Source organism: Ranitomeya imitator, chromosome 3, assembly GCF_032444005.1.
Source record: "Ranitomeya imitator isolate aRanImi1 chromosome 3, aRanImi1.pri, whole genome shotgun sequence".
NCBI lineage: Eukaryota > Metazoa > Chordata > Amphibia > Anura > Dendrobatidae > Ranitomeya > Ranitomeya imitator.
The window spans coordinates 280453865-280468535 of NC_091284.1; the positions used below are offsets into that span (position 1 = coordinate 280453865).

At 42.6% G+C, this 14671-nt stretch overlaps 1 protein-coding gene across 1 annotated transcript in view; it reads left to right on the top strand.

Annotated features, from left to right (window-relative positions):
• Nucleotides 1-14671, top strand: part of LOC138669768 (contactin-associated protein-like 5) — a 1597333-nt gene that overhangs the window by 1370538 nt on the left and 212124 nt on the right. Inside the window, exon 19 of the mRNA XM_069756498.1 lies at nt 1401-1625. Coding sequence (XP_069612599.1) covers nt 1401-1625 — 225 coding nt within the window. The remainder of the gene's footprint in view (nt 1-1400; nt 1626-14671) is intronic.

Here is a 14671-nt window from a genome sequence, read left to right on the forward strand (position 1 = left end):
TGAATTAAAAAACAAACATTTTATTCCGCTCTGCAGTCACTATTACAGTACATCGTATGTTCAGTTCAACATGAAAGATTTGATGAAAGGTTTACTTTAAGCCTCACATGCACATAAGACTAATGTCACCAAACCCACTAATATCAGGTTTGGTCAAACCGACAGTCTAATTAATACGGGGGTCCAGGACAACCGAGCTTTGAGGGTGTTGTCGATTTGGCATTTCCAGTTTCTGCTCAATGCTTTGGTTTCTCTGAGATAGGTCATCACTAGGTATATCTGACAACAGCTTTCTCATAAAGAACACTGGACCAGCCAAACAAGTGCTCCTGTGCACCGAAGAACATGCTGAGATGGCTGCAGGCCAAACATCCTGCCAAAGGATTGTTTGGCCGACAGCCATCTAATGTGTATGGCTAGCTTTAGTTTCCTGCAATCTGTCAGCTTAAAATTCTGGCTATGTGTAGTGATTTGTCTAGAAAATATAAATGCCATTTTTACCATTGACTTATCATTGCTATATCTACAAAATATTGAGTTTTCTAATGACAGCAAAAATATGCACAGGTTAAGTATTTTCATTCACTCACAGAAAACACATTTTAAAAATGGTGAAAATTGAACCCCAATGTAGTGATGAAGTAATTATATGGTGTCCATGGATCCTTGTAATCGTTTATTGCTATGGCCGATATAAGGCAGAACAAATAAATTCAGAATGCTCTGATAGGACACTGAAACTAGACTGAGTTATCCACTGTGGTGCATGCAGATGACAACCAGTCTAGCTATTATCACCGCTTCCTTAGAGGTTGTCACTAAGCTGTCCAGAATGGTAAAACGTTCTTGTTATGTTACCCCTCATATCTCTGGCTGCCGTCAAAATTGAAATTTTTGCAATGTTCAGATACATCAGTCATTTTGACTCCCTGTGCACAGATATTTGGACATTGCGTGAAGGAGAGAATGGCTAATGAAATCAATTATTAACCTTACATTAGCTGGCTCAGATGTAGTGTGGCAAGATAGCGTCTGCATCCTGGAACAATGCCCTGGAAGGAATTCTTGGAATGTGAAGTAGATACACTGAAGAGGCGACCATATATGGAGCAGACCTAACATGGACCAATCACAGACCTTTTCCTGGCTTCTCTATGATCTTTTCTTTGTACTAATAAAATCAGTTCTGTGCCAACTCTTGCCAGAAGAGGTGCACACATCTGACACTGAGTCTTATGTATTTCTTCTATGCATGCACCTGGCTCATATTTATTAGGTCAGGGACAGGCAAACTCTGAGATCTCACTTTAAGCGATCACCCCCACAATTGACCCTTATTCCATTCATATCTGTGTGATTTGTAAGGTTGTATTTTTCCTTTCTGTTGCTTTTTTTTTTAGAAGTTTCTGCAATGTTTGAAGCTGGAACCTCCATCACATATATTTTCCAGGAGCCATATCCAGTATCCAGGAATACGAGTGCTTCAGCGTCAGCCATATATGCGGATACCATGATATCAAAGGAAAAAATTGCTTTCAGTTTTCTAACAGCTCAAGCACCAAGTCTACTGCTCTACATGACCTCGGTGAATCAGGATAACATGGCGATAATGCTGTGCAGAAATGGTAAGTGTGACCCCACCAGCCTTTTATATGATGAACGAAGCGGAGCACATACATGACATGGCATGTTCTGTGTGGCACTGTAATACCCCAATGCAGAACGTGTAACAAGCCCTTCTACCATGTGCCTTTAATAACACCAGTGCCTATGAAGCAGAGTAGCTCTACATATTTGGTAACATTTTGTAAGGAGCACAAAATACACTGCGCCGAAAATGGAGTAATCTGCACGGCAAAAAGGAAATTTTGGGTGCACTTACCGTTACTGTAAGAAAAATGGAAAGAAACTGCCTAGCACAGGAGTGATATAGACAGAGTTGCTTTCTTCTTCCACTATCCATTTAGTTTTGGAGGTCATCCGTTATAATTTGGTGGCACAGGTTTTTCATCTTTTCAAATGTTTTAACTATGTATATTGTCTTTATGTACTGCATCTGGTACAGATATTTCATCACTCTGTTTGGTGTGAGCCTCGGTTATACCCTCAAACTTTGTCTTTCTTGTTTAAACTGCAATTTGTTGAAGGTAATTTCATTTTTTCTGTGTTTCTTCTGTTTACACCAGATTCAAATTATTTTACAAATGCTATATTTCTCTGATTTTCGTAAATGGTCGATGCACACGAGTCGGTATAATGTTCAAATCATCAAGCGTTAGAGTAGAAATCACAAACCTACCGATTCTAATTTTTTTTTTAAAGCCAAAAAAACCCTCAAAATGCAGTGTTCCGAATTATTATGCACTGCAGAGTTTCCAAACATTTAATAGGTTGTAAGAAGCTGAAAATGGTCTTTTGTTGAACTTGCAACATTAAGAGGTCACATTTATTGAAATCAAAAGCTTTTTCAATCAAAAACATATTAATAGGCCAAGTTACATGTAACATAGAATCCAACCTTTTCTCACCCTTAAAACTGTTAAGACTCTTACTATCACTCTTATTCATTCTCGTCTGGACTACTGCAACTGATCGGTCTCCCTCTTTACAAACTTTCTCCTCTCCAATCCATCTTGAATGCGGCAGCCAGGGTCATATTTCTGTCCAGTCGCTTCACCGATGCCTCCATCTTGTGCCACTCATTGCAATGGCTACCCATTCGCTACAGGGTCCAGTATAAACTCATCTCTCTCACCCACAAAGCTCTCCACAGTTCTACACTGCCTTATATCTCCTCTCTCATCTCTGTCTTTCGCCCTACACATGCCCTCCGTTCTACAAATGACCTAAGGCTAACATCCCCCAGTAATCCGAACCTCTTACCTCCGTCTCCAAGACTTCTCTCATGCTGTGTCAGCTCTCTGGAATGCACTTCCCCGGATGATCAGACTGATACCTAGCCCCGACCTATTCAAGCGCGCTTTGAAAACCCATCTCTTCAAACAAGCCTACCACATCAACTACTCAGTAAACTAACTTTGCCCTGTTCCCTCCTTCCAAATATTACTCTGAATCTGCACCCTACTATTCATCTGTCTCCACACCCTCCATGCACATGATAACTGCACTTGATACTTGACTATTGCACTTAAACACACGGGCTGATGACCAGATCATGCAGCTTTTTATGAAAATCCTTATTTATTATAATTGCCAGACCTGAAATAACAAGCACTTTTCACCTATTGTGTCCCCCCATTTCCTTGTAGATTGTAAGCTTGCGAGCAGGGACCTCACCCCTAATGTCACTGTTTACATTGTCTTAACTTGTACTGAATGTATTGTGTGGACATGTCCCCGCTTAATTGTAAAGTGCTGCGGAATATGTTGGCGCTATATAAATAAAAAATATTTTTATTATTATTATTATTATTATTAACATAGGAACCCTTCTTTCATATCACCTTCACTATCCTTGCATCCTTTGAACTTGTGAGGTTTCGGATAGTTTCGGATTGAATTCTTTGCAGGATGTCAGAATAGCCTCTAGAGCTGCTATTTTGATGCAAACTGATTCCCAACCGCATAGATATTTTACTTGAGGATACTGCAAAGGTTCTCAATAGATTTGAGGTCATGAGAAGCTAGCCACCCCAAGAGATTCTCTTCTTTTATACCTATAGCAGCCAATGACTCAGAGGCATTCTTTGCAGCATGAGATTGTATATTGTCATGCATGAAGATGGTTTTGCTATGGATGGCACAGTTTTTTTACTATGGCAGAAAGTCGTCAGTCAGCAACTGTGTATCTTTTTGCAAGGTCATTTGCACAATTTGTGGAATCTTAAAGAGGTCTTCCAGCTCTCCCTCCATGATTCCAGCACAAACCATGACTGCACCAGCTCCTTACCGACATCACAGCCTATTTGGAACATAGTGGCCATCCACCAACCATCCACTACGCTATCCATGTGGACCATTCTGGGTTTTATGACACTCATAAGTAAACAAGACTGTTTTAAGTCTTCATTAACGCTTCATGTATATCTGGGCCCACTGCAACTGTTTCTGCTTGTGAGACGTGTTTAGCGGTATTCAAATAGTAGGTTTAGGCACAACTGCAAGCCTTTGGAGGATCCTACACCTTGAAGTTCCTGGGACTTCAGAGTCACCAGCATCTTCAAAATACCTGTTTGCTGCTTTGAAATGGTGTTTATCAGCTTATCTCTTAATCCGATTAATGTGTCTGGCAGAAACCTTCCTCATTGCGCCTTTATCTGCACGAACCTGACTGTACTCTGTCAGTCACAAATCTCTTCACAGTACAATAATTACGCTTAAGTTTTCATGAAATATCTAATGTTTTCATATCTTGTTCAAGGTATTGCACTCTTTTACACTTTTCGGCAGCAGAGAGATAATTTTTCTTTCCCATATAGCTTGAAACTTGTGGCTGCTTACTAATGTGGAACGTGCTTCCTAAATAGTTTTACTTTAGTTGAGCTCAGCTGGTAAACTAATTATCATAGGTGTTTGAGATTGATTTCAGTGATCCACAGAGCTCTGAGACACAAGCCATCTTTATTGGAACTTTATTAGAAAAACAAAATATTACACCGGACACACTGATGGTTAAAACAGACACACTAATGGTAAAAACGGACACATGAATGACACACTAATGGTAAAAATGAGCACACAGATGACATGCTATTGGTAAAAATGGACACATGGATGACACACTGATAGTAAAAATGAACACACTGTTGGTAAAATGGACACATAGATGACATACTGATGGTAAAACAGACACACTGATAACACACTGATGGTAAAAACAGACACACTGATGACACACTGATGGTGAAAGCAGACACACCGATGGTAAAAGTCGACACACTGATGACACACTAATGGTAAAAACAAACACTCCGTGTAATACTATTGTAGGAACTCGAGGATTCTGGTAGCGTGGGGCAATGAACAGACAGAGACGGGTTTCTTTAGTGCAAATAGTGTATTTGTACAACAGCAATAACACCCAAAACAATATACTAATAACCCGTAGAAACCGGCAATGAACAGGTCCTTGCAACCTGTATAGCAAATTGGCAGAATTCTTAAGACAGAGTCCTCAACAAATGTGATCAAAAGGTGAGTGTGACACACTTCTGACGTGGCGCAGTTCAAACACTGGTGGTGCCGTAAGAGTCAAATCCAGGTTTGTAGTAAATCCAGGTTTGTAGTAAATACAGGGAAGTCCAGTAACAAGTTCACAGGTTAATCCCCAGGTGTGGCGTGAACACTGGTAAGTCCAAAAACTAGTTCATAAGTTGATTCCAGATGCGGCGTGAACACGGGTAAGTCCAGAAACAGGTTCACATTAAGTATTACTCTGGAGATGGTTCCAACAGCTCTCACCGGGGAGAGTGAATGCAGGATAAAGTAACAACACACAGTTCAGAAACACAGTTCTTACCAGGAGGAGTGAACCAAGGGTTAAGTTCTAAAGTCTACAGACTAATGATAACACAGAGAGTGTAGCTTACATAAGCAGAGAATGTCCAGAGCCATGGGTAGAAGCACATTAAGAACAAAGCAGCTGAACTGGAAGGAACCGGAAGCAGAATACTCCAGCAAGGAAGCCGACACCTGAGCCGGGTTTTAAGCAAACGAACAGGAAGAAGGGTACACAAAAACAGCAAACTCCATCTTAACAAAGGGCAAGATGATTCACAAGGTGACTTCGAAAACCCGGAATACTGACACTCTGATAACACACTGATGGGCACACGGATGACATGCTGATGGTTAACATGAACACACTGATAGTAAAACGGCCACATAGATGACACACTGATGGGAAAAACTAATTCACTGATGAAACACTAATGGTAAAACTGACGCATGGATGCACACTGATGGTAAAAACAGACAGACGGATGACAAAATGATCGCAAAAACAGACACATTGATGGTAAAATCGGACACATGGATGACACACTGATGGTAAAATGGACACATTGATGGCAAAAATAGACACATTGATGACACACTGATGGTAAAAATGGACACATGGATGGCACACTAATGGCAAAAATGGGCATATGGATGACACGCTGATGATAAAAACGGACACATGAATGACACACTGATGGTAAAACGGACACACGGATGACATACTGATGTTAAAACAGACACATGGATGACACACTGATGGTAAAACTAACATGCGGATGGTAAAATCAGACAGACAGATGACACAATGATTGTAAAAACAGACAGATGGGTGACACACTGATGGTAAATACGGACACACTGATGACATGCTGATAGTAATCATGGACACATTGATGACAACACCGATGACAGCGGTGCCATTTTTACCCATACACTTTTAATATGGACCTTTGAATGACAATCTGACAAAGCAATCTATAATTAGGAATTTTCTGTCCAATAGCATGTTATTTAATGGATAATATTATATTAGCAGTGAGACTGGAAATACAGCAGACATTACACTTATTAATATTAATGTACAGGAGCAGCACAAACAATCCTCCCACCAGCAGGGAAACATAATGGGCTCCCCTCTTTTTCAGATATTGGGGTGTGGCAGCGATTGGATCCCATTCCATAACCCTCCAACTGCACAACAACTTATATAAAGAAGCTGGGCCTAGAATAGATGTTATTGCACATCAGAATAATGTTCATGCCTGAACTTTGTTCCAGTGTGACAGGATTGATTAACACCGACCCACCCCATCTATAACAATATGTTGCACACAGCACGAGGGTACACAGTGCACTTTGGTAATTTACATTCATTGTATCCCCAGAGCAGAAAACAAATGCAGCAGATTACAGGTCTATTTTGGAGAGAAAAGCACAGTTACCTATGATCTCCAGCGCCAATATTTCTCAATGCCAAGAGATAATTGTGGTGTGAAATCCTGACAAAGCACATGAGCAAATGGGGAAGGGAGGGTTAAAGTTAAATTTCACCTTTAAAGAGAATTCTGGCAATGCTCTTTTCTTTTTAAAAATATATACTTGTGTCTTTTGAAGCTTCACTCCATATAGACCAAAGATACACAACCTGCAGCCCATTGGAAACATGGCCAGCGATGTCCTTCTGTGCGGTCCTCAACCATTTGCTCACATGATAGTGTCTGGTCATGTGTATTTTCCATGACATGGAGGAGTAATGCGCAGAATCATGAGAATATGGGCACTGGTATTTATGAGTATGATGAACTGTGTGGTCATTTCTGGGTGAGCCAGACAGCTCTGGTAAAAATTAAGAGACCACCACATCAAAACCCTGTCATGGGCAGCCCAATCTCCCGGACCTGAACTCCATTGAAAAGCTCTGGAATGTAATCAAGAGGATGATGGATAGTCACAAGCCATCAAACAAAAAAGAACTTCTTACATTTTTGCACCAGAAGCAGTGTGAAAGACTGGTGGAAACCATGCCAAGACGCATGAAAGTTGTGATTAAAAATCATGGTTATTCCACAAAATATTGATTTCCGAACTCTTCCTGAGTTAAAGCATTAGTATTGTTGTTTCTAAATGATTATGACTTTGTTTTCTTTCCATTATTTGAGGCCTAAAAGCACTGTTTTGTTTAAATTTTGACCATTTTCCAGAAAAAAATATAAAATTTTATTGCTTAGAAATTCAGAGACATGATGTCAGAAGTTTATAGAATAAAAGAAAAATTTATATTTTACTCAAAAATATACATATAAAGAGAAAAATCAGACAAACTCAACATTTTGCAGTGGTCTCTTAATTTTTGCAGAATGGGCGAGCTGTATTTTTGCAGAATGGGCGAGTCCTGGCTCCTTTAACACAGAAACGAGTAGATGAGGTGAAGTGGTCATGCAGAATAATACTATTCATTATAGTCTATGGATGAAGGGAAATACTTGACTGTTTCAGCATCTGGCATATAAAACAATGTAGAAAGCTATATGCATGGTATCCCTCTTTCTGGAGCACAAACCTGTGATAAATGTGCTTCTACCTTATTGTTAGGTGGAGCCCTAAAATGGAACCAGTAACAATCAGATATTTGTGGCACATAATTTCAATATGCAATAAATGTCTCAGAGAGTAATGTAATATCTTAGAACATAAGACTCTAATTTCTCCATAACTATAATGCTGCTCCATAGACTTTGTGATCTGTCATCTCTACAGTATATTCCTTCAGGTTTAAACATTAGCTAATGCCATCTTTCTGGTTCCTGTCTGTTATAAATGGGGCATCTGTACTGGTGACCAATGCTCAATGACTATCCCATGCACAAACAGGGTGGTTTATGAGCTGCTTTCTATATAAACTCCAGTCCTAAACAATGTCTTAAAACATTAGACAGTTGGGGGGCGTGGTTTGCCAGGGGAAGGGAGCAGACGTGTCTCACATCAGCTCCTGCTAATTCCCCTTAATAAGCCTACTATCAGCGTATTAAAGTGGATTTTTGGACTCCTGTAGCATTTATAACATGCCAGGAGCCAGCCAAACAAAGAAGGGATCTACTCCCAACAAGACTAACACAATTTGGAGCCAGAGAGGGGCTGAGAAGGACGGAGATCCGGCTCACAGAAGGACTCAGGCCGGGTATGTAGGGACAAAGAAGTCCCCTCCCCTCATCCAGCGTGGGCTGAGGATTCGGGGCTCACCGATGCACATAAAGCCCCTGAACGGCGAGACATCCACCGCCGACACAGCCCTGCACCCGCCCTGCAGCGCCAGTGAAAGATGCCGACAAGGAGCTGAGACTCGGCAGGACGGGAACGCACAAAAAAGCAAGATGGCGCCCACGCCGCTAGCGCCGAGGATCAGCGCTCCGGGACCTGGTCTGAAGCAGCGGCCAGCTGACGAGACGCAGCCACAGGCTGCAGCGGCGCAGGAGAGAGATGCCACACAGCTGCGGAGGACAGAGCCCGGACCTCCCCGCACCCGGCACAAGCCGGGGCGGGAGGATACACAGCAGGACAAAGGACGGGACAAGGCAGCTGCAGGCGGAAGCAAGATGGCGCCCGTTCCACAGCAGCTGAGGATCAGCGCTCCGGACTTCGTGCCGAGGAGGTGGGTGGCTGCGGGATCCAGCTGTGGAACTAGATCGGAGGTAATGGGAGACAGGGGAAGAGGAGGAATGCCAGCGGCTGGTTGGGACATGAAGCAGGGAAAAGGGGACACTCCAGCAAGCGGGGGATGGGAAGGAGACAGCAACAGGGCACCCCCAATGACGATCGGTCAGTGGATTAACCCTACAAACGCTCCCACACCTATGAGCATTATTGAAACAGGAGACACCAACCAGCCTCAACACCACGACTGCATACAGCAGTCCCATACATTTCAAAAGTGGTGTGCCACCCCTAAATCCCCGAATATGAGCATGAAATTTACAGGGAACATACAGGGGGACAAGACCTATGAGGTCCCACCAGACATAAGACAACATGACGGAATTTCCGGAGATGACAACCACAAATATAAATAAATACAGCAAAAAGCAGATATAGGGTCCCTTGATGAGCCCATTGAAAAGCCTCAAACCTACCACACAACAGGGGACACTGCCACCTATACCCCTCCAGTTTATCCACACTGCCCCGTCGAGTTTAACCCCAACGACCCTCTAAAACCTCCACCCGTTTCACGCAAAGATTTCACCGAATCCCTTGAGGAACTATCTAGGGACTTCATCCGGGACTTAAAAGTGTGGCTTGCTTCTACTAGGAAGGATAGAAGAATCAGGGAGGATCACTCAGAACTACTGATCTCATGCCAGACATATCTCCCTGGCCCCGAGGTCCTCTCCGGCCCTGGAGGGGGGAGGGGGAGTGTATACTCAGAGGATTTCTCAGATGCAAAAATGTCCTCTTCTTCTGGAGGGAGTGAGTTTTCATATGGGGGAGAGTCTTCTAGTTCCTTCTCTTCACACTCCCACTCTGAGGAATCTGACGGACTCCAAGATTCTGACTCCCAGGGAGCCCTCTCACAACACTCTGATGCAGAATACCCTAATCCAAGGCAAATTGTTAGGGAATCTGAGTCACACCCCAATAACACATTTATAATGGATAGCATTCCTGCTTCTGAAAACTCTCCTTCTGTAGGATTTATGATTAAACTATGCAAGGCCTTCCTATCATCAGCGAACATCACAGGAGGAGGTATCAGCACGGATTATAATTTGACACCTGACCCAGAAACAACGGCCTCAGAGACATTCATCAAAAAACTACTAACAAACACCTTGTCAGCCATTGTGAAAACCCCCAAACTTACTCCTACTAAGGCCTATGTTCTCTCTTCACTCCCTTTAAAAACATCTGACTTAACAAGCAAAGATTTTTCAACCATAATTTCAAAGGATACTAAAAACCCGTCTTTATTCTCTGATTTCCTGGAAAGGATAAAAAACGACATCCTCTTATTTAGGGAAGACCTAATCAAATATGAAGATTTTAAAAGGAAAAAAAAAATTAAAAATCAGAGGAATCCCAGAGTCAGTTCAACCCTCACAACTGAAGGACTATATCTCCACTATGATATCCAATCTGCTACCCATTTCCAAAGTCACAAACTTGGTTGAGAGGACATTCAGAATCCCAAGACCACCATCTCTCCCTCCGGACGTTGCAAGAGACGTTATAGTATCCTTTCACCCTGGGTGGGTGAGGAATGACCTTCTAGACCTGACAAGGAACTCAGGGACCCTCGCATATCCATATGACAAAATTAGCCTGTTTAAAGATTTGTCTAAAGCCACAATCCATAAAAGGAAATCATTTGATTGCGTGACTAGAGAATTACTACGTGCAAGAATTCCCTACTACTGGTCTCAGACTTCCACCATACGAGTCAAATATGCGTCAAAACTAACACACATCACATCGCCAGATGAAGGAATCGTCTTTTTGGAAAAAATCGGCATACTTCCCTCATCGGCCTCTCACAACTGCTCTTTTTTATCCTCAACATATTCTACTTGATTAAAAGTCTTATCACGTGGACCGAAGTATCACTTAGCCACATGTCCCATGCGGTATCCCTTCTTGGCCTACTAACAGTTCAGTCAATTAACAGTCTTTTTTACCACTCGTTAAATCTCCACTTGCCAGTTTTACTGATTTGAACCGGACATTGCCCCACCAACAGTCCGGTGGTCATCTGGAGATGACCCGGCTTCGACAGGCCTTTGCATACCACCCATTTTTACTGGACAGTCTCAGAATTAATTATCTATACTAATGTGTATATTATTACATTTTCTATGTCACTGCATTTCTTACTAATCCCTTTTGTTTCTTAGGTATTGTTTTTCCAAGTTACAGCGTAGCGTCAGAGCTGATATAGCCAAGTTTAAATGTAGACGGTTTTTTATCTATACTAATCTGCAGCACAGCATATAGCCTAAAATTCATAGCCTACTGCAACTCCAAAGTGAGTTTAATTTCTAGTATAAGAGTTTCATTCATCATTTCCTTTGTCAACACATATTTTACTCAATACTCTCTTAAGTATTATTTTTATGCTACTTCTACCTTTTAAATTCTTACAGTTGTATGTGATTGCTTGTCTCCCCTATTTTCATAGGGGTTCTTTCCCTACTCTCATATCCCTCCCCTTACCCCCCTCCCCTTCCTCGTCTACCCTTCTTTTCCTGACCTCATATCCCTCCCCTTCCTTCCTCCCCCTCCTGGTTTTTTCCTCCCTGTTAAAGTTTAAAAACTTCCAATAAAGTTTATTTGGGAAAAAAAAAACATTAGACAGTTTACATATAATGCTGAGTTACTTATAAATACCTTAGTTTGCAGATTATAAGATGTATCGGTCGATAAGGCACATCCTAACTTTTTGTGAGGAAAACATTTAAAAAATAAAATAAAATGGTGATGCATCTTATAGTTTTTATAGTCTGCTTTTATGGTAGCTTACGGGGGTGCGTCTACGGTGGAGCGGGGTCCCAGGAAGCAGGATATCTACTGCAGAAAGCTATTGATGGCAGTAGGAATGGAGCGGTGCTCTGGGACCGGGCTGGGAGGAAGGGGTGTTCAGAGGTACGAAGCCGAGATCTTAATCTGTTGCCTCCTGTGGCCAGTGCAGAGACTCAACATTTTCTGAAAGCCTAGAGCCAACCGCAGCTTCGCACCTCCGAACACCCCCTCCTCCCAGCGCAGTACATGCAGCATCGCCCCAGTCCTGCTGCCGCTGCCAACTTCCTGCCGACCTGACGACCCTGTCTCGTGGGACCCCGCTCTACTGCAGCCTCCATACCCCGTAAGCTACATTAGGATTATAAGACCCATTTTTCCTAAACATTTTGGGGACAAAAATGCCTCGGATAATCAAAAAAAATAAGGTATGTTGCTTCAGTATTTTACACTAATGTGCAAAGTGCATCATATTGTGTGAGGAGAGAGTAGTGGAAATTTACTGTCTGGGTGGCAATGGGGGCTTCATATTGTGTGTGGGATGCAATGGAGGCTTCATATTGTGTGGGGGCCTGTGGAAACCGCATTCTGTGGGTGGGATATGCTGTGCATGTGTGGGAACAGAGAGAGCAGCATACTATGTGTGAGGATTGTACTGTGGGGACATCATACTGTGTAGAGGGTCACATTGGGGGCCATGAAAAGAGTTTTGTATTGCGTGGAAATACTTATGGGGTTCATGTGGTTTATTTGATAAATTGTCCTAGTTTGCTCTGTGCTATTCTCTCCTGGAGCGTGGTCAGTCTATTTAACAAATTGTCCTATACTGCCATCTACTGTCCAAAGTGTAAAGGTGCAAGAGTTTGGTCACATGACCCTCTCCCAGTCTGGGTTCCTGAAGAACCCTCTAGAAGCTGCTGAGGGAAGAGTCGGGGAGGATTTCCTCTCATTCCTGTGAGGAGCGATGTGAGGAGAGGTCGACTTCCTAAGTTGCTCTGCCTTTAGCCTAGGTCCTGCTTCCCTTAATCTTCAATTGGCCAGGATACTGACATGCCAGGAGGGCATCTTAAATTTCAATCTTCATAGAGAAGAGATAGAGCTGTACAAGGCTCTTCTGTTACCCTCCATGGCTTTAATGTTTCTGCCAGTGTGATTGCCTCATGTTCTACTGCATCTTTTGTATGCCCTGCAACAGGGAACCGTATCAGGACATAATCGTGAGTAAGCAGTGAACACTATTTCCACAGTGGACCAAACTGTGGAGGCCCATCCTTTGTGGTAGTAGTATAACTGAAGGACTGTGTAAATTAGGATAGTAACCCGGTATATAACCGCCAGTTAGCCGATCACTTTATTTAAGCCATAGCCATTAACTGGGAAAATTCCATCTTAAACATCATGGTCAACAACTCTTTTGCTACCTAAAATTTCAAGCTTGTATGAAGCACTGTGATACCATTGCTATGGACTATATAGGTATCTATAAAAGACTGGGTGAGGTTAGGGAAGTGACAACAAAAATAAAAAAAATGTGTCTCTTTCTTATCTTTCACCTTTCACCGCCCATTTGACCGCCACGCGACCAATCAGAAGCCGCGACGTCATTCTCATTCACTAAACTCCTAATTCTAGGAATTGAGGACCTGCGAATGACGTCACAGCTTCTGATTGGTCGCGTGGTGGTCACATGGGCGGCACGCGACCAATCAGAAGCCGCGACGTCATTCTCATTCACTAAACTCCTAATTCTAGGAATTGAGGACCTGCGAATGACGTCACGGCTTCTGATTGGTCGTGTGGCGGTCACATGGGCGGCACGCGACCAATCAGAAGCCGTGACGTCATTCGCAGGTCCTAAACGCGTGCATTTTAAACAAAGAAGCCTGCCGGTTAGCAGCGTGATGTCCAGGGGCCGCCGGACAGGTGAATATATCAATATTTTTTATTTTAATTCTTTATTTTACACATTAATATGATCCCAGGGCCTGAAGGAGAGTTTCCTCTCCTTCAGACCCTGGGAACCATCAGCATACCTTCCGATACTTGGTGTCACATTGACTTGTATTGGTATCGGATATCGGTATCGGCGATATCCGATATTTTTCGGGTATCGGCCGATACTATCCGATACCGATACTTTCAAGTATCGGACGGTATCGCTCAACACTATCAGTGAGATCCCCCTGGTCTGCGGCAGAGCTCCACAAAGAAGTGTTAGCTGATAATCATAATGGTAGCCCCCCTGAAGCGCAGATGTCAGGGGGTCTCATAGTAATACAGACACAAGCTTAATTTTATATGGGCTTTGGGTTTCTGTTATGCTTTGGTTTTTAAGAGTTAATCCCTTCATATGAGGCAAGGTTAAAAGGCCAAGCAGTAAGCTGTGGACTCCACAAGCAGGTTATTTCCAGCTTTAACTGGTGGTTTTAGTGCTCTTTCTCATGTTTTTGATTGGCTGCTTTGAAAAAGACGGGGAAGAGAAAAGGTTTAGTGTCCCAGTACCTCCGCCTACCTGTTGCAACTATAGTTGTTGGGTGGTTTCCAAAAACCTATGTCCTTTTATGTGGTTTATTTGATAAATTGTCCTAGTTTGCTCTGTGCTATTCTCTCCTGGAGCGTGGTCAGTCTATTTAACAAATTGTCCTATACTGCCATCTATTGTCCAAAGTGTAAAGGTGCAAGAGTTTGGTCACATGACCCTCTC